Source organism: Notamacropus eugenii, chromosome 6, assembly GCF_028372415.1.
Source record: "Notamacropus eugenii isolate mMacEug1 chromosome 6, mMacEug1.pri_v2, whole genome shotgun sequence".
Lineage (NCBI taxonomy): Eukaryota > Metazoa > Chordata > Mammalia > Diprotodontia > Macropodidae > Notamacropus > Notamacropus eugenii.
Genome location: NC_092877.1, coordinates 293,588,186 through 293,611,498, shown reverse-complemented (window position 1 = coordinate 293,611,498; position 23,313 = coordinate 293,588,186). Strand labels below are relative to the sequence as shown.

At 37.6% G+C, this 23,313-nt stretch overlaps 1 protein-coding gene across 3 annotated transcripts in view; it reads left to right on the top strand.

Moving 5' to 3' along the window:
- ENOX1 (ecto-NOX disulfide-thiol exchanger 1) overlaps positions 1-23,313 on the top strand; it is a 341,922-nt gene that overhangs the window by 63,178 nt on the left and 255,431 nt on the right. For all 3 annotated transcript variants that reach the window (XM_072617159.1, XM_072617157.1, XM_072617156.1), the window contains exons 2-3: positions 16,064-16,207; positions 17,704-17,841. In XM_072617159.1, the coding sequence (XP_072473260.1) occupies positions 16,195-16,207; positions 17,704-17,841 (151 nt within the window). In that variant the 5' untranslated portion in view covers positions 16,064-16,194. The remainder of the gene's footprint in view (positions 1-16,063; positions 16,208-17,703; positions 17,842-23,313) is intronic.

Here is a 23,313-nt window from a genome sequence, read left to right as displayed (position 1 = left end):
GTAGGTATTATTTCCCCCCTTTTCCAAATGAGGAACTATGGTTTAGACTTGACTTAGACATAATTACTCAGTTTCAGTGATGAGATCTGAATCTGTGACTCCCCACCTCCAAATCCATCACTTCATCAGGCTGCTGTTCCAAACGAGGCTGCATTTCAACCTTCCAATAGGATAACACTTTATTCAGGAAAAAAAAAATATATATATACATATATTCTAAGGATGTGGGAAAGCTCCAAATATTTAAATGTCATCTAAATAATATGAAAATACCATGGTAAACAGACTTTTAAAGGAAAATAATGTAACATTGCCACAGTTTGTAGAGTCTCTACACAATGATTATCAGCTCTTCACTTCTTTTTTCAGATGGGAAGACTAAGACCTAAAGAAATTTAATGACTTACCCAAGCTAAGTACAGATGTTCTAGTACAGAACATCAAGATTTTCTACAAATCAGTCTAGTCCTTTTTTCTATTTCCCTTCTTCTTTCCTTCCATTTGGGAATACAGAGTGTGTTCTTTGTAAAAAATAAAATAAAAATAAAAGATTTCCCTAAGTTACTTTTCCTTTGTCTCCCCCCCGGCATTGTTCCCTGCCCTCCTCTTTTCAATTCCGTGGAGTGTCTTTCTCCGAGTCAGAAGATAATCGGCTCTGTTCACCGTCTCATGTGCAGCCTGTCCTGTTGAAGACATCTCTTCAGCAAATTGTGTCGTTTGGTCTGATTGCATGATTTCAGAAGGAGGCTTCTGGTCATGTCTCAATTTTATTTTTAATGTTGAGTTCTTCAGAGACTGACATGTCATTGGGTGAAACCTTATCATTTATTCTGTAACCACTCCTTGCCTGAGATGGAAAGTGAATGATTTACAATTTAAAATGAGGTGCTCGACAAAGTGAAAAATGGAGGCTGTAATCACAGGTCCAGAATGGCATTTTGTATGTAAGTAATGGGCAGATTTGCCTTTTATTGTTGGCAATGCATTGCCAAGCTAACACTCCCCCTTCCTTCCAGTGATTTCACTATTTTAGTACTGTATATGCCTTTGTTATCACTAATGCCGCACTTAATGGGTCTCAAGATTCTGTTATTTATAGACTTCAGCTCATTCAGGCAGCAGCTGCTGGAGCCCTCACAAAAGAAGCAGCAGCACTGTAACCTGCCCAAGACCCAGCATTGGTTGCCAGGAAGAGTTAGGATTTGGGAAATTAGCAGCTGACTTTGTAAAGGACACCCCAAGTACACCACATGCTGGCTCTCACATTTATCTAACAGACCTTTTTTCAAAATTTTGTTTTTACTTATTTATTTTTTTGGCTCTGTAAAGCAACTTGTGTTGTAGAGTCTAGAGGCAAAACTTTCTCTCTTGTATTCTTCCTCTTAACTTCAGACAGCTGAGATTTGGATTGAGCACTAGTACATCTCAGTTTAGAAGTGAAAGGTCTTCCAAATGGCAGCCCTTGGCTGACTTCCTTTTACTTGAAAACTAAAAATCAGAAATAATATTCTCTCCTTGGGGTTGTACTACTTAGTTCCATGATGTAGTTGTTTCCCCCATCATCCAGCAATTGAGACTCTTTTGAGAGAAACAAAAGAATTCAGTGATCCTACTGCTCTTGGAATGTTTGCCTCTTAGAATCACTAGCTTTCTTTAAGATTCTGATTGGGCGTTACTTCTTGAGTGTTCTTTCCCTCTTGAAAATGTTATATCTTTCAATACAACATAAGCTCCATAAAGGCAACACATTTGTGATGTGTTATTTTTTAGAGGCTATAGATCTGCAATTATTTTGTGACTTATAGTCAAGGAGAAGGAGAGAGAATTACCTGGGACCATGAAAAGTTAAATAGGAATCAAGAGCTTAGCTAGAATCTTGGTCTTCCTGACTCCAAAGCCAACTTTCTATCCACAATGCCATGCTGCTTCTCTGTTTGTCAAATTAATAAATTATTGTTGAATTAACTCAACTAATACAAAAGAGGCAAGAGATAGATGGTAAAATACCTATCAATTTTATGACTTTTGGACAACAGATCTTTTAAGAATTTATGTCTGGTAGAATCAAATTTAGTCCAGCTCATGTGTTTACCTATGACATTCTCAAAACATGAGGCCATCCTTCCCCTCTTTCGGGGAGGTGTCATAGATTTCCCAATGTTAAATAACTTTGTCTTTCAATAAGTGCTTTTAAGCCTAATCCAAATCACTACTACTGCAACCTAATCCCATTTTATTTTATTCTATCAGTAGAAATGGATAACATCTGATCACTGCCCTGTGTGAAATAAACCTTTACACATTTAATAACTTTAAATTACCCTTAGAAGGTGACTCAGACTTTATTTAATAGACCAGAGTTATAAGCCTGGTAAGAGTCCAGCCTTCTCTGTCATCATCCTGGTTGATTTCTCCTATACTATTCCCACATTTTTGAAGTTCAGACTAAAATAAATATTATTACTCTTATTAAGGGTCAACAAAGTGGTGTAGTGGATAGGGCAGTGGGCTGGAGTCAAGAAGGCCTGCGTTCAAATTTGGCTTCAGACACTTACGAGCTGTGTGATAGACACTGAGCAACTCACTTATCCCTGTTTGCCTCAATTTCCTCATCTGTAAAATAATCTGGGAAAGGAAATGGAACAATCTTCCAGTATCTGTGCCAAAAAACAAAACAAACAAACAAAAAAAGCAAATGGGGTCGCAGAGAGTCGGACGCAACTGGAATGACCGAACAACAAAAACTATTGACAATAATAATAGCTAATATTTGTCTAGAACTTTAAGATTTATGGAGCATTTTACATTTGTTGTCACTTTTGGTCCTCGTAACAATCCTATAAGGTATAGTAATGGCTATTATTATTACCATTTTACAGATGAGGAAGCTAAGACAGAGCTTAAGTGACTTGCCCATGGTCACACAGCTAGTAAGTATCTCAGACATATTTGAACTCGGGATTTCCTTATTCCAAGTTCCATGCTCTATCCACTGCACTACCTCGCTGCCCCAGAATTTTAGTAAAAAAAAAATATATATATATATATGACAAATTAACAGTGCAAAATGAAACTGCTCTTTCCCCCCATTCCATTTCTCACCCCATTGTTTCAGGATTTTGTTTGAAGTATCTTGCATAGTGGAAAGACCAGTACACCTGGAGTCTAGTGAGACCTGGTTTCAAATCCAAGTGCATACTACTTAACATCATCATAAAGAAAATACAGACACATTGGATTTTTTAGTTTAAGAGATTTCACACTGACTATTTAATCCATATCTTATTTGAAAAAAAAGAATCCTTATTCTATCATATACTCTAGTTGGTAGCCCAACCTCTGCTGGATATTCTCCAATGAGAGGGACCCCATTATCTTCTAAAGTAATCAAGTGTACTTTTGGCTAACTCTTGTTTTTTTTTTAAATTAAATTTGGTTTTATTTTTAGTTCCAAATTTTCTCCTTCCCTCTCCTACCCCCATGGAGAAGGGAAGAAAAACAAAGCCCATCACAAGTATATATAGTCTTCTCCAACAAGTTCCCATATTAACCATGTCCAGGAAGGAAGGAAAGACGGGAGAGAAGCAAGGGAACAAAGATGGAAAGAAGAGAGGGAGGAATAAAGAGAAGTATGGAAGGAAGGGAGGGAGAAAGGAGGGAAGGAAAGAAGGAAGGAACGAAGGGAAGGGAAGAAAGGAAGAGGGAAGCAGGGAAGAAAAGAGGCTTTGCTCTACATTCTGACTTCATCCCTCCTCTTTCTGGAGATAGAAAGCATGTCTCATCGTGTGTCCTTTGGAATTGTTGTTGGTCATTATGTTGATCAGAGCTCTGAAGTTGTTCAGAGTTGATTCTCCTTACAGTGATGATGTTTTCATAGAAAACTGTTCCCTGGTTCAGCTCACTTCATTTAGCTCAGTTCATACAAGTCTTCCTTGGTTTTTCTGGAACCATCCACTTCATCATTTCTTACAACACAATAATATTCAAGTACATTCACACGCCCCAACTTGTTTAACTGTTCCCCAATTGATGGACATCCCCTCAGTTTCTGATTCTTTGCTGCCACAAAAGACCTGCTGTAAATATTTTTGTTCAGTCTCTTTGGAGTATAGACGTAGCAATGGAATCTGCGGGACAGAGGATGTACACAGTTTAATTATTGTTCAGTCATGTCCAACTCCTCATGACCCCATTTTGGGGGTTTTCTTGGAGAAGATATTGAAGTAACTTTCCATTTCCTTCTCCAGTTCATTTTACAGATGAGGAAACTGAGGCAAACAAGGGTAAGTGACTTGCCTAGCATCACACAGCTACTGTGTCTGAGACCAGAAAATGAGTCTTTCTGACTCCAGGCCTAACACCATGCACAACTGAATGGCTAGTTCTGTTTGTTAGGAGGGCAGCTAGGTGACTTGATGGGTAGAGTGCCAGGCCTTTCCTTTGTGAAGTGTTGGATGTGACTGAAAAACAACACCAACAGCAAAATTGTTAAGAAGTTGCTTCTGACATCAAGACTTAATTTGCTTCTGTGACTTCTAGCTCTGTCTGCTTAGTTCAAACAGAACAAATCTCATCCCATTTTCTCCCATGATAACTCTTCAAATATTTGAAGACAACTGAATCTTACACTCTCCATTCTAAAGATCCACTTAATATCTCTGAATGTCAGTTTCCTGACTTGTAAAGTGCAGATAAGACTTGTAGTACTTACTGAGGGTTTTTGTGCAGCTCTGATGAAATAATGTGTATCAAGTGCTTTGCGAACATTAAAGTGATATAAAAATCTTGGTCACTAGAGTAAATACTGGTACATAGAATCTTTTAAATTAGATCTTTTATACATAGGATAAGACTGTTAATTTACCCCAGGACTAATTAAAGTTCCATGTTTTGTCCTGTTTAACAATTACAAATTCTTCTTGTTACTTGAATATCCCATAGTTCTTCTCTACTCTACCTGGAACACAACTTAAAACTATACAGCACTTTCTCTCTAAAAATATATTGCTAGTTTGTTTCCTCCTCCCTTTAAGAGGGTCAGATATTTTAGAGTGATTTTACAACAATGCCACCTATTGCTCCTGTAGAAGACTCACTTCTGTAATGAAAACTATTTGTATATATTGAAAACATAATGTTCTTTTTCCCTTACAGACTAAAGTGAAGCATTTTCTCAGAGACTAGAATGAAGAGTGGAACTCTGAATGAATCTAGAATTGTTTTGACTATAAATATGCACCATTTGTGGGTGGAAATGAATAGTTTCTGAACAACATAAAAGGATCCCTGGGTGTTGAAACAGAAAATATGCTTATGTACCAGACCTGGTGTCATATTGGAGGGAAGTAATTGAAGCCCCATTTGGCCTGGACTCTTTATGAGGGATGGGTAACCTGCTTTGCTCACTAAAGTTATTCATCCATGAAAGTAAGCATGTGCCTAGGACTCAGGACATCAGGCAGTGGGCCAAAGAAAATCAGGCAGGAGGTCTGAAAATAAATTGACTATGCCCTACCTCTCCTTTCAGTTTACTTTTTGTTTGGTTTTAATGGGAATCTAATGTTGGTGCAACTGTAGGTATGACTGATACTGGCACAGTTGGGTTCTAGGGAACAGTTGGAATGGTTAGGAGTTTGCATCAGAAAGTATGAGAAAGGCCAGTGCAGATTGTACAGGTCAAATGTAATTGTTGGAGCCTGGATGAGTTTCAAAAGCTATTTGCAAGGCTGGTCTAGTCCGGTTCAAAATTATATATAAATCCCCTTGTTAAAATGGTTATGACATTGGATGCTAAATTCTGTCTTAGAATGCATCTAATAAAGGAGAGTGTTACAAAAGAAATAATTTGACCTTTGGTAGAACTGCATTTCCATTTTTTCTAGCCTTTTATATATGTAATTGGTTATGTAATTATAACAATAATACATAATAATATATAATACGTAATACATATATAATAATGTATATAATACATCGTAATATAAAATGCATAATAATAATACATATGTGAACATGTGTAATTATGGTTATAGTCTATGTAGGTAGTTCATCATCAGTGAAGATCACCACATATGCATGCTTTTCCATCTCCATGTCATTTTATAAATCTTTCCAAGGGGACTCACCCAAGTGGTGGAGGCCTTCATCTGAGTCTTTTAATATTTCATGAATACCATGGCAACAGTTGGAACTTCCTCATTATATTCTATTCATGATAGACGACTGGTCAACCATCTTTTCTAGTCACATACGTCCTCAGTGATTCCTATTTACTCCATTTCTTTTGTGTGGATCATTGTTGATAACTTGTTACACATATCTTATAGTGTCATTGGAAGAATATTTGTGATTTAAAAGATGGGTTTTTGTGGCAGGCAGCAGGTTGGTATCATTAAAAATACTGTATGAGTTCTCAAAGGCAATTCAGGCTGCTGTCCTCTTCCTATTCCCTTGTGGACCTAGCTCATTTGTCCAGCTACAGCATCTGTCCAAGATATAAGCAGCAATGGACAAATTCATTAAATTACCCTTCTGACTGTGTTTCAAAATTGGGGTTATAGGCATTCTTTATCCATTGGGTTTTTCTTGTTAACCTAATCTTTTTAAAGTAATCTTTAGTCTCATTGGCAAGGTCCCACAGAGTTGCAGGCTTGAAATAATTAGCAAAATGGTATTCCCTTACAGAGAGTCTTGACTTTTTTTGTATCGTGGACCCCCTTCTGCAATTTGATGAAGCCTATTTACTCTTCAGAATATTGTTTTTAAATGCATAAAATAACTTAGTTTTTAAAAAATAAATCATTTTAAATGCAATTATCAAATACTAAAAAAAAAAATGTAGTGACCCCAGGTTAAGAAAGCCTGTTTAATGGGAGCATCTTGAGAGCCTCACTATATGCAAGGAATTTTCCTTTCCTCCACACTTTGCATAAAATGTCCTTCATTGTGCTATTGAACTTCTTTGGCGAAGTGTATGTTTTCCTGTTGTTGCACTCAGAGGATCATTGAACAGAGTTACCTGTTTGGTCACATGTATCAAGAAACCTTGTATGTTCTTGCCATATACGTAGGAGACCCTTCTTGGAGGAGATTCTTTAAGATTGTATTTTTCTGCAATATGTTAGATGCTTTAAAAAAAAATCAACAAATAACAAAGGTAGCCAAGTCTCATATTCTCTGTACCTCCTGATCAAATGGCCTTTCTCCAAGGGAGTTACTTGCAAGATGAGAAGGATTAAGAAACTTACTTACAACAAGCATAGAGAACAGAGCAGGTTTCACAGGGACCTGCAAAGAGTGTGTGATGTGCCTGCTAGCCACTGCTGCCTTAGTACCATTTATGCTCAAAGTGCAGCCTGGGCTTCCTCCTAGAAGAAACAGTAAAAAGCTTTGAGAAGTACCTCTGCACTCTCCAGGTTATCTGGGAGAACTCAGTGCTCCTTTAATAAAACTGAAGAATGCCTCCAGTGGGAGAATGAAAAAGAAAATGGATCGAGTGAAGCATCCCACAAATCCTGACCTCTCAGCAGGGTGAAGGGGAGAAGAATATCACTTAGAGGAGAAAGGGGAGGAAAAGGAATTGCTGAAAATTAGGAGCAAAAAAACAAATGTGAGTCTCCTCTTGAAGAGGGGAGTTGTATATTCTAAAAAGAAATGCTCCAAGGAATGACAGCACACAGATTCAGTTGTGCTGGCAGCGAAATGCTGTTAGGGAAGGGTCAGATGAGTAGAGGGAGTTGCTGGCTCCCTGCTGATGGGGATACTGAAGAAGCTTTTGATGGTCCTGGTAATACTAGAGAAATTTGTTTCCTTTCTGGCTCTTGTATTCAAGACTGTGACAAAAAATAACCTCCTAAGACCTACTAGATCATAAAACCATTACCCACTTCTGGGATATCCTGTAGTCACAAATAAAAATGTTACAAGGAGCCTAGGAAACATTCCTAAAGATGATCAATCTTGGCCAAGAAGATAAAGATTCCTGAAACATGGAAGGTATTTTCTACACTGTTATCCTTAGAAGTTAAGGACTTTGGAAGGGAAAGGCAGATTTGAGAAATGAACAGCTATTTAAAGAAAACAGTGTCTGAAAATGAGGTTTTGGATTTCCGTCCTTAGACTTAAAATACAGGAATAACAGGCTTCTAGCCTCATTGGTTGCATCTGAAAAAAAAAAAAAGGATAACATGTGCCTGGAGTTCTGCAAATCCCATCCAAAGGTGTTAAGACTTGAAAGGTTGGGGAAAACCTATGTATCACCAAGAGTAGAATACATGGAGAAAAACAGAGATGAACAGAAATTCACAGAAGAGTAAATCCAAGAAAGGAGCCAGTAATAAAACCTATGTCTATACTAGTATGAACAAACAAATTAACTTGAGAGCCTAATGCAAAAAAAAAAGCAATTGTATTTGACAACATACATTTGTGACTTGGGATGGGATCTGTGGGATGAGACCTATGACTGGACTATAGCAATTGAGTCATAGTGTCCAGGAGTATGGTGATGATACTCATGTTGTATGTTGCCCTCATGACTAGATTATCATGCTGAGTTTAGGTTCCACCTTTTAGGAAGGACACTTTAATAAGCTGAATAATGGCCAGAAGATGTGGAGGATTTGACAGTCCTGCAGTTCTTCCACATGACAGCCTGCCAAAAGAATGTGGATGCTTAGCTCAGATAACAGGATGAGACAAGATAGATCTAAAGACTATCAGGCAGTAGAAGGATTAGACTTGTCTTGCTTGGCTCCAGGTGGAACTGGCAAAAGCACAGATCCAGGCATGACACAAAGTAAAACTTCCTAGCTGTTAGAGTGAAAATGGAATGAACTGCCTCATGAGGGAGCCGATACTCCCTCCTTGGAAGTCTTCAAGCAAAGTGATCCCATTGAATCCTCCACTACAGGGTAAGCTCCTTGAGATCAAGGGCTGTCTCACTTTTTCATTTGTAGCCCCACTGCTTAGCACAGTTCTTGGTACATAGTAAGTCCTTAATAAATGTTCACTTGGGTTGACTAAAGAAGTCACAAGGATTCTGTTTTAGATGTGTTTTGTAGTACATGGCTTCCATGGTTCCTCCCAAATGTGAGATTTTCTGCTTCCATTATTGTATGACTACAGAGATGAAGATCCATTAAGATCATCATTTTCAAAAGACTGCCTATTCTCTTCTCCTGTTTTCATCAAAGGTGACATACATGTCCTTGACATACATGTATACATTTTCACATATACACATACATATATGTGTGTGTATATGTATGTATATGTATATATTCACAAATATATTTTCATAAAGATTTTCTAGAGATGAGGCATTGCTGATTTGTTTTCAGCTGTCCTTTCAGTATAGTAAAACATATCTGTTCTGTTCTCCTCTTGGTGAATCTTTTCCCTCCCTGAGATGTTTTGAAAATCAATCCCCCAGTGTCTTCTTATCAACGACTAGCTTTCATACAATTTCTTCTCCATTTATTTGTTCAGGTTCTGACTTTATCTTAAGTGCCTAAATCACGTGTGCACTAAAATGGCGGAGCCAAGATTCAAACTCTAGTCTTCTTTCTGATTACAAATCCCGTATTCATTCTGGGATACCATTAGACTATTTGCTATACCTCACACTCAACAGACACTTCATCTGTAGAATCTTTCCTTTTACACTGCCTGTCTCCCTTCCTTGGAATACTGTCCCTCATCCCCTCCATCTCCTAGTTTCTCTAGCTTATTCCCTTAATGCCTTTTCTGTGAGACTGCCTTCCATTTATCTATCTGTATATTATTTGCTTTTAGTCTTCCCCCACCCTATTAGAATGTTAGGGCAGAGACTGCCTTTCTTTGGATCACCAGCATGTACTAAATGTTCTAGACCCACTCACATAGTTGTTGGTTAACTGAAGAGTGATTATGTTTGGCTGTACATAGCACCATATATATTTTCCCCTGCTGCCATTTTTGAGAGCCAATAACTTCTTCTCATAGGTCAAGATGGAGCTGTTGTATCTTCTCACCTACATCCTTTCTTCTTTATTATTGGTTTTGACCTTTGCTTCAGCTAATTAGCGATTTGACTGCACATAGTCTTTTCATATCTGTTAAAGTACATTCATCTTTGTTTTTTCAGGTAATGTTTGGTACTTGCCATATCTAGCCACTAAATATTGATTTTTCAGTTAACTTTTTTTGAAGTAAAGCCTTCATCGTCATGTATGACTTCTGAGCAATAGACAAGACTCTCATCTTTTTATTTATTAATTCAAATCTATATCTTTAACATGCATTTCACTTTCTCCTTGTGTCTGCCTTCACAAGGAAGTCACCATCCATCAAGGCATGTGTTGGCATGGTTTGAAGGAGCCAAACTACTTTATATCATTTTTCTACCCCTTATTTCTCCACAACAGATGTTGGTCCATAGACTTCAATTATCTTTGTGGTAGGTTTTGTTTTGCTCTGTTTGGCTTATACTAATCTTGCTTATAGGAGATAGTGTGACGTAGGAAATAGATTTCTCCATTCAGAGTCAGGAAGACCTAGTTTCAGATTTTAACTCTGGCACTTAGTGTGATTATGAGTAAATCACTTAGCTGCCTGAGTGAGCCTCAGTTTCCTCATCTGCAAAATTGAGACAATAATACTTTAAATACTTGCCTCTTGAGATCATTGTGAGATTCAAATGTCTATAAAGTGCTTTCCAACTTTGGATCACTATATAAAAGTAAAGTGAGATGACTATATGTCATGTAAATTATTTTTTTATTGTTGCTTTAGGGGACATGGTGAATGTAGTTCTGTTTTTACTTTTATCATCACTTTTGATATTATACATCTTTTTATGGCTTCTCTTTGTGGCTTCAGGTTTTAATATGCTGTTATATCTATGTGGAAGCAACTAGGTGTGTTGGTGGATAGAGTGTGGGCCTAGAGTCAAGAAGACCTAAGTTCAAATCAGACCTAAAACACTTATTAGCTGTGTGACCCTAGACGAGTCATTTAACCTCTATTTGCCTTAATCCACTGGAGAAAGAAATAGTAAACCACTGTAGTATCTTTGCCAAGAAAACTCCATGGACAGTGTTGGCATACTGTGGTCCATGGGGTCATGAAGAGTCAGATGCAACTGAATGGTTGAACAAATATTAGTATATTAATGATTCTTTTTTTTCAAAACTGTGTCAAGTCTTTGGTAAGAAAGCTATTGCATTAAGAGTACCTAACATTATTAATACCTTCTTAATACCTTCTCCTTTTCTACAATTCTCCCATTTTCACTCCATGTGACAAAGGGGGATGTCCAGAATGGAGGGCCATCTAGTAATTGTATTTGTCTCATAGATCACCATGGGCAATGAATTCATAAAACCTACTGGCCAACTTGATCATTATGAACCTCTTGCCATTCAGGTATACTGGTCCTCAAATGACAGAGTAGGCTGTTGCCTCAATTGTATTTGTAGACTTTGTAGACCTGCCAAATCTTATGGTAGCCTCAGAAAACTCACAGTCATTTTTACCCTATAATGAAATCTCAGAGTTGGACTTCTGTGGAGACCTGGGCTGGGACTAAAATAAACCACTGGGAAGTCAGTATATAAATTGATCAGGCATTATTCAGCACATGCAGTTGAGGAATATCTGTATATTGGTCTTTAAAGTAACATTTCAACTCGAGATTTATTTAGCATCTAAGCTATTTATAAGTAAGCATGTTAGTGCAATGGATGGAGTGCCAGCTCTGAAGTCAGGACAACCTGAGTTCAAATCTGGTCTCAGACACTTACTAACTGTGTGACCCTGAGCAAGTCACTTAACCCTGTTTGCCTCAGTTTCCTTATCTGTAAAATGATCTGGAGAAGAAATGGCAAACCACTCCAATATTTTCTCCAAGAAAATCCCCAAAATGAGGTCATGAGGGGTTGGACATGACTGAAATGACTGAGCAACAACAAATGTGTTGGTTAGTGATATATCACAAGTGGGCTGGGAATATATTGAAGGATCAGAGGCTTGGATCAAGTGGCAGAAAATCTTGTGGCTACAGGCTTTATGTAACAGTCACAATATATTGTGCTTGCTTCTTCCACCGTACCAAAAATGGGCAGTTTCCAGTACCAAGTGAACTGTGACATTTTGATTCTATAGCTGGGATAATGGTTATAGTAACAATAACTCATTTATCCAATACTTTGACATTTACAAATTTTGCTGTTGCTGTTATTTTTGCCCAACAATCTTGTGAAGTGGGCAATCCAAGTAGAATCGTTCCTATTTTAATGAAGAAAAAATTCAGATGAGGAGAAGTGAGTTTTCCATCTAATTCCAGTTGGGAGTTGGGGAAAGGGTGCTGTCATTTATGGCATAAATGTTTGCTTTTTTAATGATCAAGAATTCCTAAAAGCTTGGGTGATTCAGAAGTTAGGTAACCACACTCTTTTTTTCAAGTGACTTTGCAGAGGGACAAAGAAAAGTTAATATTTTGTTAGAGACCAAGACATCACCTTTGCTAGGTAGGGTGCTGGCATACATGCAGTTAGTTGTGGAAACATGTGGTCCTTACTATTTCAGAATTAATTACATAATTATCCACCACTGCAGAGGGATCCCAGGGTATCTTAATGGAAAAGCTGCACTCTGAAATGAAATAGTAATAGTAATTAGCATTTACTACATTCAGAATCTTTTGCAAACTTTCATTTAACCTCCTCACATCTCAATAATGTAAGTAAATATTCCTAGGAATATGTCCCATTTTAGTTAAGAAATTAAAAAAACCAAGGCCTTCATAAGTCTTAATTATTTATTATTAATCAACATTAGTACTGATTATTCATGATAATTTTATATTGTACTATTCTGGAAGTCAGAATGATCTGAGTTCTAATCCCATCTGAAACTTGCTATATGACCCAGGGCCAATCAGTTCTCCTCTCTCACCCTCTGATTTCCTATCTGTAAAATCAGCAAAATAATATTTCATTAAGTTGTAATGAGGATCATATATATATGCACATATATACACATACAGATGTATATATAATCTGGGTGTATGTATATATATGTAAACACACATAAAGATAACATACATATACATACATGTGTATTTGTTCAAAGATACATATACATACATACACATGTGTATATGTATGTGTTTTGTGTGTTTATTTTTATAAAGTGGTTTATAAATGTTAAAGTAATAATATCAATGTTAGCTATTAAAAGTACTACAATGATAATGCACAACAAATTAGTTATTCAATCAGAAGGAAATGATGTACTAGGGGAAGGAGTACGTTTCACTAATTACCAGCCAATGTTATTAAATCTAGTAACTTTCTTCCAAGGCCAATGATTCTTAAACTTTGTAGACCTGTTGGTTTGATTTTCTGGGCCTGGTGCAATAAACTGAACCATGACATTAGTGTTAAGGGGCCTGAGTTCAAATGAAGCTCCCCTGCTACTTATGACCTTTGTGATTTTGGCATAAGCCCTAATAAAGTGTCACCTTGACTTCCCTAGGCTTTATGACCCAGTGATCCTATCCTATACCTGAAAGAGATATATGCCATGCACCCCCACTTAAAATAAAAGTAAATTAATTTTTAATTAAAAAAAGAATTTCAGGAAGAAACCCCAATCTTTCATAAGACTATATTTGAAAATCATTGCTCAAGCCATGGAGGACATATGGAAGATTGTCACATAAGTTCCCTCAATCACTCAACTAGGAAAACTTAAGGCAGAGAAAATCTAAGTGAAGAAAGTCTAAGTGAATGACTCAGGTATTAGAGATCGTTAGGAATGTGGCCAGGATTAAACTCTGAGGACTTTTGATTGTCCAGCACTCTTTTCAGTGAAGCTATAAAAGGGGCCTCTTTGATGGGCAAGGTGAAGACCTGAATTAACCCAGACAGCACCAGTAAGCAGAAAATCAAGTGACATCTAGATATTCTGTGTTTCAAGTGGTCCTCTTGTCTAAGAGACTCCAAGCCCGATCCCCTTTGGATTGCTGTAATCGTGAAAATGCCACCCATTAGCATAGCCCTTTGCACTGTAGAAAGCTAACACTATTCGGAAAGCACTTTCTGAAAACGGCAGGGGTAGGACAAGATGGTGACTGGCTTGGACTTTAGTCCTAAATGCTACAAAGGGATTCAGCTAAGTGCCGATCTCCAAGACTGCAAAGTCTTTTGAGGCTTCACAATAGAAGATTTGTTGGACAGAGGGAAAAGGTGATGTATGCACAGTTGAGTGCAAATATAACTAGCTACCTAGACTGGGAAGCTGGCCAACTCACTCCTGTTTTGAGGAATAAGTAAGATAAATAGTAACCTTGAGATGATCCAAGGAAAGGGCTCCTACATTAGGGATATTTGGGCAATCTAAATGAAAAACTTTCAGTCTGTTTGGCTCTATGTATTCTGTAAAGGTTCAAGCAGGAGTGACCTGAGGAGGCTTCGTTGCAGCAGAATACAAATTTCAGTGGTATTATGGATAGCTGAAGGGTAGAATTTTAGGTACACCATTTCCTCTGCAATTAAATTTACTTTATGTGGTAGGAGTCTCTTTGTCTGATGTCAGTCATCGCCTGTGTTAATTGATGCACAATATATAAGTGAGTCCTAGAGTCATATGGGTAGCAGAGTTCAATTGCCTGGTACAAAATATGTATACTGAATACAATCTGCTATTATATGGATAAAGACAGTTTATCTTGATGGCAGCTATTTGAGGAAACTCTAAATGTCTCCTATTTCCTACTAGTTGAGACAGTTACTGCTTGTGACTTCATCAAGACAATGGGAATGGTTTGGGGATTTTGTCTGCATTCACACTCTGTGGTTTAGAACTTCCACTCAGACAGGTGAATCTTAGGTTTCCATTTCTTGGCAACAAATTCCTGCCACGGAAGTGATGGATAGTCTTGTGATAAACTGATACACAAAATTCTGTAAAGAGACATACCCACAAAGCCAGCTAGTATTTAGACAGATGGTGTAGTGGCTAATTCTCAGGAATACAATGATATTAATTCATAGCGTATATACTTTCCAAGGAAAAATAAAGGTGCCTAATATTAGTGAGTGACAAAAGATAAATGTTTTCACTCACTTGTTGACCTGAAACCACGTAATATACCATCTGTTGCACTCCTTTAAAATGACATGATTTTTCTTCTAGTTTGAACCATTAAAAATATATCCACATATATTTCAAATTCAAAGAACATTCGGGTTAAGTCAAATTATGTCTTGGTTACAAGGATATTCTAACAGATATTGAAAAACAAAGATATCTCCGTAGCTCTCGGATATACCCAAAACCTTTTAGGATGGAACATTCTCATCTTTTATTCAGGATCTGACATTATTTAATATTGCATTTCATTCATTTTCCATTTTCCACTTTCAAGTCTATAAAAGTTGTTTTTATGTAGGTTATTTCATTTGAGCCTCAGCAACCCTGTACATTTGGCACTGTAGAGATTATCATCTCTATTTTACAGATGGGGAAAATGAACCTCAGAAAATATAAGCAACTTAGTCACTCAGCTAGTAAGTTTCAAAGGTACAATATGGACCTAAGTCTTCCTGACTACAAATCCACTTTCTATTCTGTATTCCATGATGCTTTAGAGCAGTTTCTTTTTACTTTTCTAGCTCTTTTCATCTTTAAATACATTTTACGGGCAACTGTCCTCTAAACTTACAGGATGACTTAGTTCTTAACATAAAAGCTAAATTCTTGGTCAGCCCACTCCATTGATGTGTATGTACATAGAGAAGGCTACAGAGTTGCTGCATCTGAGACCCCATTTGTGAAGACTTGTGAGATGGAAGCAGGATGCCTGACATATTCACAAGTGATACTCTTCATCAGTCTAGCACAGGGCATAGATGGGATAGCCCCTGGTTAAGGGTACTTAACTGGACTCCTGCTGGTGCTGTCTTGCCTGGAAGTGGGTTTCTTTTCATTTGACTGTTTGTTTTGAAAAGACAGTAGTTATTCCTTTGAAGGAGGCTGAATTTAGTTTCTTATCAGTCTTTTCATCCCCTCTCTATAGAGCCTGATGATCTCCTTGTGGACCCTGCACATACTAACCAAAGGGCTCCTGTACCTCCAGGTATATATAATGCAATAGTAGATGAGCGTGGAGTTGAAAGTGTCAAAGAGCGACCCAAGGAACTCACACAAATGATGGCTGCAGGTAAATACTAGTGATTTCCAATAATACCTTAGCAACACAGTCTTAGGGCTTTCATTGGGAATGTTTGCCTAGCCATGAAAATAAGCAATGACCCATGTTCTCTGGAGCCTAAAGGAAATCAAGTGGTAGATCTCCTAAAGACTAGACTTAGGATTAAACCAAATTGAATATACCTAAGCTTCTTTTCTTTCTATTCCCCTCCTGTTTTAAATTGGTGGGGATGATAAGGGTTTGGGAGGAAGAGAAGGTGGTCATGGAAAATCTTTGCTTGTGAAGTTGAAGTTATGTGTGCTCTAGATCAGTGATCTCCAAAGTAGAAGCTGGAACCCTTGAGGATCCAAGGTAGAGCCTCAAAAGGGTTGTAACAGGACCTCAAAGGCTATGGGATCCAACAATTAGCAGGATAAAAGATGAGTTAAATTCCTCCCTGCAATGCCCAGTCATCTAATTTGTCTCCAACACAACTATACCTACTACAGTCCAACACTCCCCTATTTCACCTTCACCCATTGTTGCAATATCATGCAACCTGTCCCTATTGAAGACTAGTGTTGGTCCCTCAGGGGAGTTATAACCTAACCCAAATAGGACACCCACAACAGTAGCTTTTCAAATGCCACTAGAAAGATTCTACTTCCCTCCTTGACCCTGATGAGGGGTACAAAATGAATTTTAGAGACTACTGCTCAATATATTCCCCTGAAGTAGCAAAATGAGGAGTTTGAAGAAGAGGGAACCTTGATTTTAAAAAAATGTAAAAAAAGGTCATTGGAACCTATTCAAATGAAACATTCTGAACAGAATTTTAGTGTTGATAACTATTTGTAAACTCTTAGTCACTGAGAAGCACCCGTTCCAAAAATACGTGTCTGCAAACCAATATCTTTATTTTTAGTCTGATCCTCCAGTAGACTTTTTCAGAAAAGAGAGGAAATATCTCTGCTTTATTTATCATAATAACTCATACGCTGTATCCTACCTGGTCCTCCTAGCAACACTGAAGCAATGATGTATACGTAGGACTAGCATTGGTGTCTCCATTTTACAGGTGAGGACACTGAGCTCATAAAAGGTCAGTGATTTCCCCAACGTGGAAGATATTGGAAAGAAAGCTGGGGTTTTCTGACTTTCAAATCTACTATTTTTTTTTGTTTTGCTTCAACAGGGCTGCTTCCCTGTAACTTAACTAATGTTGTTTCACCGAGAGAAGGAAGTGCTTTTCTTCTCTTTTCCAGGGGTGCCTCAGTAATAGCTTGTTGTGTGTAATATAAACTACATGTCATTAAGTTCCTTCTCAGAACACATTCAGAAACTCTTTATGTTTATGTCTGGGGAAAGCGTTGCTGTAGATTACAGTGCTTTATTTTTTGGTGGTATGGGGATGTGGTAAATGAAGCCTCACATCTCTGGAAACATAATTTCCTTTAAAACAAACATTCTTGCCTGTTGACTCCAACTTATAATTTGTTGTTGTTATTGTTTTTTTTTCCCTGCAGCAGCTGATGGTTTGGGAAGTATAGCAATTGATACGACGCAGCTGAACATGTCCGTCACCGATCCAACCGCCTGGGCAACCGCCATGAATAACTTGGGGATGGTCCCTGTGGGCCTGGCAGGGCAGCAGCTTGTGTCAGGTAAGCCTGCTTCTGTAAGACCTGGGATGGGGGGGTGCAGAGGCCAGTAGATAGCCTTTATTGTCTCTCACTGGCATTTTAGGAGGTGATGATGGGAACTGCCAATAGCTGGGAGTACGGTTGAGGAAACTATCACTAAGTGATTATTGGCCTTGTTTACAGTGTCCCCACAACATTTAGAATGTCTTTTGGTTTATGGCTATGCTCTATTTGTTCTGGCTCTGCCTGAGAATATTGGGTTTCATTGCTACGCTGGTCTGTGCCAACCAATGTTGTTCCTCAGATAGAGGCCTTCCGTTACCATGCCCCCACCTCCCCATCCTTGATAACTGCATTGCATCCTTATCAGCCTTCCCCTGTGGGTCCGCAGTTGTCTGTCATCTGTAGGCTCATTCTTTGACGTTAGTTGCAGTAAAGAGTATCGAAGTAACGATGCTGTAGACATTCTCCATTTAGGAAGAATTCAGCATTGTGCAAGTGGATGCTAAGCTGACCTCTGAGACAGGAAGGTCTGGGTTTGCGTCTGCTTATGCCAAATGTTGGTTGTGTGACTCTGGTCAAATCATTCTGTGTTCTAGAAAACTATGATGCTAAGAGGAGAGGGTGCATATTTACATTGGTAAAAGAAGTTCCCTGCCGGATCTCTCTTTCCTGATAGGCCTGGTTAAAAAAAAAAAAATCTTGACTCAATTCATCCAGTATTTACTTGTTTTGCTCAATACTGTTCTTTGTGCCATGTGAGCTTCACAGGGCAAGGATTTTGCACATCCTCATGTAGACAAAACTAATGCATAGAAAATTGTTACTTCACTATTTAAATGTATCTGAAATATGACTATTGGCTATACCATATCAACCCAGAAATACACCATTATTCAAGTTACCAGAGGTCTTTGTTTAATTTTTTTTCGTATTTTGGGGGGACAAGTGTAACAAGGAGGCACATGTCCAGGACATGTGTTGTGTACTGATAGGAGGTCAGTTCCTCATGAGGAATTATCAGATTTTCAACCAGAAGGATTCCTTACTCTAAGCTGGGAATGTGGCTTGTGAGATCTTAAAAAAAAAAAAAAAGAAATACAGAACTCAAGAAAAATTTCGTTTCTTTTTTTAAAGCATTGGACTTTGGAAAGAATTCTCTAATAGTTTGGGATACCCAGAAAATGGGCATTTCTCCTTATATGTTGATGCTGTGAAATAATGTTCAGAGAAGAGAAATTATTTGAGAAAAGAGGGGAAAGGCATTAAGAGAAAAAAGATAATGAAAGAAAGAAGGATGGGAAGAAGAAAATCAGTTTATTCATCTTAGCATATCTCATAATCTATACAAAAGATAGTCTTTAGTGGCAATACAAAAAAATACCATTTGTCTGATCTGCAAAAATTACCTAAGGGTGTGTGTGTGCGTCTGTGTGTATTTGTGCACACTACCAGGTACAGGTAAATCCACAGCTTTCTTTTCTCCCCAATTCTAGTATCTACAGATGAAATTGTCCATGGTTGGATGTCCCTTCTGACACAGTACCTAGGCCCTTTAATCTTTCCAGACATATCCTTCGTTGAATTAATAAGTGGAGATTTTCTTTTTTTGCCCTCCAAATTTTTCTAGCCTCCTAATTGAAACATTAATAGGTTGGAAATTACTTTAATCTCCCAACTCCTCCTACTCCAGCTCTGTTCCTTGAATACCTTGTGTCTTCTGGAGTAAACCACATCCTCAACAATTCCTTACTTTTTCTTATGGTTCTGAGATTTCTGACGTTTTAACCATGACCAATTTATGATTTTCCCAACAACTTACCATGAAAAGAATTACAGCCCTACTCGTTATAGAAGATTTACCGTGGCTGCACTGAATTACATTCTCTATCTCCTGTATTAGCCAAACTACTTAAACTGTCTCTGAACCTTTTGAGGTCCGACTTGATTCTTTCATTAGTTCCCAGACCCAGTTTAGTTATATGTAGCCTAGCTTTCACTGATGGCATCTGACCACGTTTGTTTAAGTTTTTTAAAAAATGGACATCTTTGTGCTATCTCAGGGTGGAATTCTTTTCACATTACTTTTGGTTTAGCATTGTCTGTAGTTGGTCCCTTTCTACATAACCAGAGTTCACCTAAGCTTGTTAATTGACTCTTCAAAAACAAAATGTTAGATGAAACGACAAGGGAGTTATATCTATAGCTGGAATGTTATAGTAGAACAAGATTATAGCCGAGTTTTACCACAGATATTATGACAAATTAAGGATTTTATTGCACAATGACTTTGCATGAAGCAAGGTCATATAACTTTTGCCAATAGACCCAGAATTCTTGAGGGAGGTCACTACTTTTTATTTACAACATCCCATGATGTATTCAGTTGTCCAGTTCATGAGTCAGGAACTGGTTGATAATACTAGATAGAACAAGGGTTTTTAACCTTTTTTGTATTGTAGATTACTGTGGCAGTCTAAGGAAGCCTGCTCTTTTCAGAATAATACTTTTAAATACATAAAATAAAATACGTAGAATTAACAAGAGAAGATGATTATGTATACGTATATGAAGACATACATATAAAAATGCATGTGTATATATGTGTAAATATGTAATGCATATGGATGTGTGTGTGCCTATACATATGTATATACATGGATGTGATGTTCAAGGATCCCAAGATAAAAGCCTCTTATATAGAGGTGATTCCTGGTAACTTGCCTCAAAAGACTGTTTTTGCTGACAATCAATCACATGTCCTTATTAGTCTAAGGAAAGGACCCTCCAGACCATCCCAATTTTCTTTTGTTACTTGAGTCACTGATAGAAACCCACGTGGACGCACAGTCAGCTGTAGCTGGTTTTGTTTGAATGTCTGCAAGACTGGTTGTAGAAATTTTAAAGTGTTTTTAGAAAACCATCTTCAACATAACAAAAGCAGTTCTTAAGCTACTCAGAAATAATTCTCAATACAAAGTATTTGATAGAGGTAAAGTCCTTTAAAGGGGGCTTCTCAACCTTGAATAGCTACTGTCCATGGACGATAGCATCATTGGAAATGCTTGGCTTAAGCATTTACCATAAAGATATTCTTCATCAGATCTTTAAAAAAAAGAAAAAAGAAAAAAATACAAAAAGAATCTCTGCTTATTTTTCTTTACTGTAGGATGGAGAATAGAAATTTTTTGTGGTTCTGTATTATACTATGAATCCTTCCTGTGCTCTCCCTTCCCAGATAAACATTTTCTTTTTGTACAGTACTGACCTTTTAGTCTTACAACTTAAATGTCATCATCTCTTGTCCAGCAGATATTTAATTGTCAAATACTATGTCAGATCCTGTGTACGTCATATGTTATAAACTATAGGAATAACACTTTCTTTTCTCCCTGTCAAAATTGTCTTGCATATATACATAAATATGTATATGATATGTGCATGCATACTGCACATGTGTGTATGCACACCTATAGTTATATGCATATGTGTATTGCACATGCATATAGACATGCATGCATGTAGACCTATAAACATACACAAGTGTGAAACCAGACTAGTGAAAGGGATTCCATTCCTGGTCTTTCCTCTGTCAGATCGTCATGTATGCAGTTTGGTGCCAGTGACTAATCAATTCTAAGCGTTGCTAACCTTTTAAATACCAGTCTAATGTTATCTATACACAATTTAATCTTTTATCTATTGGAGCTATAAAATTGAATTTCTGATCTGGGCAAATGTCAAAGTCTTTCATTTGTAAAGAGAAACTCTTGTTAATAATTGTGTTATATCTTCTCTGCTTCTGTATCCTTTCTTTCCACTTGTTATTCATTGGCATTTTTTGTTCTTGTAATAACTCATTCTTGCATTATGGATTCTCTGTATTACATGCATGCATTCATACAATACAGTTGGCTGAAAATTATCCAAAAGAATGGCCTTTAATAATGCAACTTTCACATGAAGGGTTCAAGGAGAAGAGAATGTGGTCATATTTGAAAAAAAACAAATCACTTTACTTCTAAGACATGGACTTTTATTGTATTTAGACAGAACCTATTTTCTGATTAGGTGGCCTGCCTCCTTGGTAGGATGATAATGGGAAGCCCCTCTGCTAAAAAGCATTTCTCCTATTGACTCTGGAAATTTCACCACTATTGATTCATTCCTTTGAATTGCATCAGTTGCCTTCTATGATCCTTTAAAATGTTCACACACACACACACACACACACGCACACACCCCTTCATATAATTCAGTCCCATTTGTCTTACTCAGGATGAATTGGTCGAGTCCCATCTTCCCTGGGTAACTAGACAGGCAGGGCTAATAGAGCTCTTTGGGCTCTGATGGGTGGAGCGTAGGGGAGTGAACACACAGAGAAATGGTGAGGAGAAATGGAAGGGTCAAAGAAAAACCTTATATGATCACAGATTTCAACTTAGTGATTACCTTGTTTGAGGTTTGTAACTTTTTTGTGACAGACCCATTAGGCAGTCTAGGGATGTCTACAGACCTCTCCTCAGAATAATATTTTAAAATGCACAATAAAATACATAGACTTGCAAATAAGATCAGTGATACTGAATTATCAAAATATATTTTAAAAAACACACACAAGTTCACAGACCTCAGATTAAGAATCCCTGGCCATCAACTTCCACATTTTACAGATGAGAAAACTGAGCCTCAAGTCAACATAGATAGTAAGTTTCAGAAGGGAAGGCTTTGAACCCTAGCGCCAAATCCAGAGCTTTCTGCTGTTATTGGCTGACTCTCATCTCAGCATTTCTTTCACATTTTGCCATGGACCAGTGCTGGCTTCGGACTGTCTTTGAAAAATAAATTAAATATCATTAGTTAGAACTTTTTCACTTTTAGTTGTGTTTCAGAGGAGAATTTTATTATATGAAGTTGAATGCCAGAAAATGGATTTAAATATTTAATTCTTTGTGACTCTAATCTTTGTTAGAAATTCTCTTTGAAGTAGAGGGCTCTTCCAAAAGATTCCTGGGCTTAGAGTTTGGAATCCAGAGATACTGGACTCTGCTATCAAGAGAATACCCAGGAGGAGATTAGTGGTATCAGGTAGGCTGCTATGAATTAGTGATGGCTATCTGGCTTTCAAGTCCCTGAATATGATTTAGCACGGCAATAAATACAGAAAAGGGGGGGTAGGTTTCAACATCCAAAAAAAAAGAAAATCTCGCATAAAGTAGCAACCCAATGGAGCTTTCTAATCATGAAAACAGAGAAGATGAATTAGGCTCATTGCATAAATCCAATCAAGTAAAGGAGCAGAATTGGAAGCAATGACATAGAGAACTAAGAGGATTTCGGTTGGATAGAACTCCACTGTAAAATAAGACACCTACAGCTTCCCAGCAGAAACATCAGACCTCGTTTGCCTCTGGCCTCTTGCTTAAAAAGCACCTTTCTTTTTATGAACTCTCAGAAGGGGAAGGGGAGGGAAGAGAGCAAATTGAGAAGGAG